The sequence below is a fragment of the Melanotaenia boesemani genome, chromosome 2 (assembly GCF_017639745.1).
Source record: "Melanotaenia boesemani isolate fMelBoe1 chromosome 2, fMelBoe1.pri, whole genome shotgun sequence".
In the NCBI taxonomy this organism is placed as follows: domain Eukaryota; kingdom Metazoa; phylum Chordata; class Actinopteri; order Atheriniformes; family Melanotaeniidae; genus Melanotaenia; species Melanotaenia boesemani.
The window spans coordinates 31519164-31525139 of NC_055683.1; the positions used below are offsets into that span (position 1 = coordinate 31519164).

General features: G+C 41.3%; 1 protein-coding gene across 1 annotated transcript; it reads right to left on the reverse strand.

Annotated features, from left to right (window-relative positions):
• Positions 1 to 1686: 1686 nt before the first annotated feature.
• On the reverse strand, positions 1687 to 5976 carry LOC121634727 (neurogenic differentiation factor 2-like). Its single transcript, XM_041977616.1, is given in 4 exon segments — positions 1687 to 3222; positions 5621 to 5696; positions 5699 to 5777; positions 5780 to 5976. Coding segments are annotated over 4 exon segments (1341 nt in total). The 5' UTR covers positions 5888 to 5976; the 3' UTR covers positions 1687 to 2144.

Sequence of the window (5976 nt, forward strand, 5' to 3'; positions counted from 1 at the left end):
AAGTTATTGGTTATTTTTCTGTTCAGTTTTATTTAAATACACAGAATGAGCTGTTTGCCGCTTTGCAATCGGCTTCATCATTTATACCAGAAGTTGAAGTGTTACATGATCATATATCTATTTTTAAATCAAATACATATTTGATTTTTTTGTTAACACCAGAGGTGCATTGCGTTTTGGTGTAAAATAATTTCGATCATATAATTAAAAACAGCGTTAAATCTGCAGCGAAATCATCAGCAAAGTCCAGACTGCACGAGGCCGAAAGGAATTTAATAAAATAAAATAATAAAAGGCAGTTTGATTTCTGTGCATTTTAATTGCTAAAGATTTTTCCTTTTGCATGCGCAATGCATCGTTCTGGTCTGGAGCCAAAGGAAGCTACATAAAGATTTTGTCTTTTGAGATAAACTGTAAAATGAACAATCTCCTGATTGTGTGACTGAACACACCTCATAACCAAACGGGAGGTGAAGGAGCCATTCGTGGTACCGAAACAGGTTTCTTCCCTCTATCATATCATCCTGGCGACCAAGAAGGCCTACACGCTGAACGCTCGAGTCAACTTGTAGATTCTGGCTAATTCTGAATGTCCACTTAAAATTTACTGAATTTCCTGTGGTCAGTTCAGTCCAGAAACGACGCATTGGCACCGTTTCACTCCATCGGAAAAGGAAAGCAACACTGCTTTCTCCCTCCTGTCCTATTTTATAAGATAAAGGCCCCGAGGCTCTGAGTGGAGCTCCTGCAGGTTGTGGCACCAGGCCAGGTTAGAGCTGCGGGCTATTCTTATCTGATATACTTTGTCTTAAAGTTAAACTATTTAAGTTCTACGGACAAGTGATGGTAAATGTGCAGAAAATAACAGTAATAAAAAACCAAACCAAATAAAAATCCTTTTAAATGTTATTTTATTTGACCACACAGTTGGTTGAATACAAAGTTGAAAGACTTGATTTTTATGAAAAAAAAAAAAAAAAAAAAGATCAGCAACACAGGGTTTCTTTCATTTTCAGAGATTATAAACATTAATTACAAAAGGCAACACAATAAATACGTGCAATAATAATAATAATAATAATAATAATAATAATAATAATAATAATAATAATAATAATAGAATGGGAAATATTAAACAAAAATTGTACATCAAATTAAAATACAATGCAATTGCTTAATTAGAAGAGTATAGATAGATAAATAAATAAATAAATAAATAAATAAATAAATAAATAAATAAATAAATAAATAAATAAATAAATGTTTGATCTATCATACTTTAATCCTTTTTTATTTTTAAAGAAGTTGAACATTTTGGCCAGAATATTTTTGTCAATTGTTGGATGTTTACTCCAGTGTGTGTGTGTGTGTGTGTGTGTGTGTGTGTGTGTGTGTGTGTGTGTGTGTGTGTGTGTGTGTGTGTGTGGAGCAACAGCGCTCAGTGAGTAAACAGTGTCTTTCTGGACTTGCTGCCTCCTTTTGTGGTTTCGTTGGGTTTTGCATAGATGCTAAACGACTGATTCACTGGCAATCTCTTTATTCGAAAACACCCCAACTAGCCCATGTTTTTAAGAGTTCAGCATTTCCCTTTGTATTCCTTCTTTTTTTTTTTACAAGCATAGGCCTACGTAAATGTGATTTGCTTTTGCCCTTGTGTGTCTGTGTGTGTGTGTGTTTCTATTTCAAATTTCTCCAGAAAATCACCATCAATGTCAAGATAAGGCTGTAGCCAGTGATGTAGTGGGAACTGAACTGGTGAAACTTCCAAATGCAGACAACCACCAATACAAACACAAATCACACATGACAATATCAACAATTTCAAATCCCTTTGTCCTCATAGGTCATGATATGATTTGTCTATCAAATCCCCAAGAGATTTATACCACACTCAGATGATGGTTTGTTTTTATTGCGCAAAAAAAGATTATGGGTATAATGTAGTACCATCCACTACATCCCTGACTAAAGCAAAACATATTTCAAAACTGAACAGATAAGAAGAAGAAAAAAAACAAAACACAAAAACACTTGTGACAATGACTGAGAGATTTTTTTTCCAGAATTCCTGGCTGGTAGGCTTGTCCAAAAGTGTGCCATGGAGAGATTGTTGTTAGCAAGGGGACGCGCGATGTGGGTCTCTCTTAATTGTGAAAAAACGCATTCAGTTCATCATACACGGGGGCCCGGTCGTGGTGTAAGTGCATGTCATGGTAAGGCAGGACGTTTTCAGAGTGAATGCCGCTCCGGGTCCCTGAAGAGCCAAACACCAGGTTGTGAGTCCCGGTGGATCTGGAGCCAGGCAGGCCGGAGTAATGCATAGAGTAGTGGTATCCTTTCTCGTTGTCGGGGGACGCGGAGCCTTGGTGCTTCAGGGAAAAATTGCCATTGATGCACAGGGGTGGACTGAGAGGCCCTTCATACTCAGGGCTATTATACTCAGGGGATCCGCTCCCACCGTACAGTGAGTCGTAAGTCGAGCAGTAACCGTGCGTCCTCAGTGGATGCGAGTTCGAGCCCGGCTGGCAGTGGGGGCTGGACAGGCGCGCGCACTGGTATGGGTAAGAATGCATGGAGAAGGAGCCAGAGCCATACCTGCCCCCTTCCTGACACTGTTGCTCAGTGAGGAAGTTGCGGGAGTTCAGCTGCAAACATCCGGCCACCAGGTTGGTCGTGGGTTGGGAGAGTCCCTTGCACAAAGTCTGGACGTAGGACACAAGGTCGGGCCTTTTCCCAGAGCGCAGTATCTCCGACAAGGCCCAAATATAGTTTTTGGCCAGCCGCAGCGTCTCGATTTTCGAAAGTTTTTGCGTTTTAGAGTAGCAGGGCACCACTTTACGCAGATTGTCTAGCGCAGAGTTCAGGTCGTGCATGCGGGTTCGCTCTCTAGCGTTGGCTTTTATCCGCCGCATCCTGGAGCGCTCAATCCGGGCTTGGGTCATTTTGCGCTTCTTAGGGCCCCTTTTCTTAGGCCTCTCCCCCTCCGTATCCTCCCCATCATCCTCTTCCTCCACCTCGTCCTCCTCATCGTCTTCACCTGCGTGTTCGGAGTGCGTCCGACTGCCTCCTCTCAGATCTGAGGACTCCATGTCGTCCTGGGTGTCCTGGTCCTCATCTTTGATCTTGTTGTCGTCGCTGTCGCTGTCTTCCGCCCAGGCAGAATATTTTTGTACCTCTGGAAGCAGCGAAGGGTCACTGAAAAGCCTCGTCAACATTATTGTTCTGCAGAGGGAGAGAGAAAGAGAGAGAAAAAAATACAGACTCAGGCCACACATGGATTGTCATTATGGATATGGCTACATGACAGGGCTCGAACTACGCATTTCAATATCAGGAATATAGAAATATAATTTCCAGGTCACATAAATCAATGAATCGGTTTCGAAGTGTTTGCCCCACATCTCCCTTTAAAATTTCTTAAAAAGAAAAAGGAGATAGAAATTAGCTCTTTATCGTTTTTCGCTGAGTTACTAGACGGATAGCCATTTAATTCCCTGCCGTCACCCGTGTGCCCTGTCGCGTCCTCTCGCAGCGGGTCCCAGCGTCAGGAGCCACATTACAGGTCCCATGGGGGCCCCCACTTTCACTCCTCCTGACGCCCATATACTTCTGGCTGCATTCCAGCACTATTCATCCACACCGTGCACTTCTCATGAGAGAAGGCAAAGGGGATTTTATTTAATTGATAGACTGGAACTCCGTTAAAGTCTCACTGATCATTAAACGAGCTCAAGTTGTAAAAGAGCTTTGAGCACAATATATCTATATCTATCTATATATGTACACACACATATATATATATATGTATGTATATATATATATATATATATATATATGTAATCCTTTCATAAATTCTTAGGGAAATGTCTACATGAAAATTTCATTGATAATGCATCAATCCATCAATTTAGTCAATAACAGTAATTATATAATTTGTTGGCTGATTAATAAAAAATAATAAAAGTACAAAACTCCAAAAAGCAAATTATATCGAACCACTGCTACTTTTTAACAATGATCCATTAACAAAAAAAAAAAAAAAAAAAAAAAAAAAATCTGATTAAGAAAAATTAAAAAACAAAAATAATTTGATTATCCTACCACTTGATTAGTAGATTCAGGCCCATCACAGAAAAAAAATGCAGAGTCGAAGTGATCTTTGATACATTCAGTGAGCATCCACATGCAGGCTTTCTTCCCTACGTGCTTTACTTCCCAGCTATTATTATTATGGTGCAGACAGACTGGCAGCCCGTGGTAAGGTGGGCTGTGATGGTTGCTTAATTATCTCGGGGGTGTGCCAGGGGCAAAATCTAGTTTTTAAATCTCAGGCTCAGGAGGTTTGCTCAATTAGACGAAAAAAACACAACAACGTTTAATTAACAGAGCATGCAGCTTACATGAAATAGATTTCACACATAATTCAGTATGCACGAGTGCATGATTTCAAAGCACTTTTAGTCAGTGATAACCCTTTACAAATGGAAATCGCTTGTATCCATTTAGCTCTCGTTAAAAATAAAAACTCATGAGACGCGTCACGCAAGAAAGGAAAAAGCCCTCAATTCACTTATGTGGTTTTGAACAATGTTATTGCTACGAAGATTGCTAGAGATAAAACTAGACAAACAGAGATAAATCATGCTGCAGACTGCTTGTCACAGTCAGTGGCGTTGTCCCACCCTTTCATTTGCTCCTAGACTAAACGTGCAAATCTGCGACAAAAATCATCAATAAATCTCCCATTACGCTTCAGGACGTCCTTTGGATGAGACAGTGGAGCTGATCTTAAAAATCTCCCTCCGAAATTCCTATTTGTTGCACTCGTTGTCTATTGTTCCTCAAGGTCCAAAACGCAGGAAATATTTAAATCAAATCAATGTCCGATATGATCTATTTGCAGTGAGCGCGCCGCTAAGAGGGGCTACTCCAATCCGCGGGAATGCTTCCTCTAAATAATCCAGGGGAAGGAGAAATTGGGACAAGAAGGCGCACGCCTTTCGATTCGGGTTATTTGATCTTAGCTTTTTAAAATCCAGGTAGATTTGGATGTCAGAAGTTGAAGGGCAAGCGGAGGTGGAGAGAAAGAAAGAGAGCGAGCGAGAGAGAGCGAGAGAGAGAGAGAGAGAGAGAGAGAGAGAGAGAGAGAGAGAGAGAGAGAGAGAGAGAGAGAGAGAAGGAGAAGGAGAAGGTGAAGAGCTGCTTGAGGGAGCGCGCCCAATGATGTCCAATAAAACTGGCATAAAGAAATGTCACATTAATGCAGGGCGACATGATGAATTTAGTTAGAATGGGATCCAAAGTGTACCACCATGTTATATAAGCCAACATTCGGAAGAGTGTGCTTGTCGTGGATTGAAACGAAACTGCTAGAACAAAGTCAAACACTGAAGGCGATTTTATGTTAGATATCCACATGGATGTATGTCAATAGACTCCTCGAATGATCATGGATAGGCTATGTGTGCTTTAAATCAACACATCAAGCTGTTACAACTAGGGTAACAATGAACCTATGTTAATTTTTTTTTTTTTTTTAGTTTTCTCCTCCATTTTAGACTGGCACTTTCAGCATAGTATTTGATTATTTTTAGTATTATTTATACCTGTTCCAACTTACCTCGGCTCGCGCTCTTCGCAGTGGTTAGGAGGCGGAAAAGAAGAAAACCCAACGCGCTTTACTTTCAAACCATCTTCGGCGACGCACGGGCGAGCTCAGCACTGCTCTCTGTCAGCGTACAGGTGCAGGATGCGCGTGGTTGTCTTCGCTGCTGCTGATGGCTCCTTCAGTGCTTCTTCGTCTCTCCCGGCACGCGCACTCGAATAACTGCAGCCTGGGCCGTCTTGGCGTGTCTGTGTGTATATGTCCAAGGGAGTAAGTGAACATGTAAGAACGTGTGTGTGTGTGTATATGTATGTATGTATGTGTGTGTGTGTAAGTGCGCGTATGGCAACCGTGAGCTACCGGGGACGGGG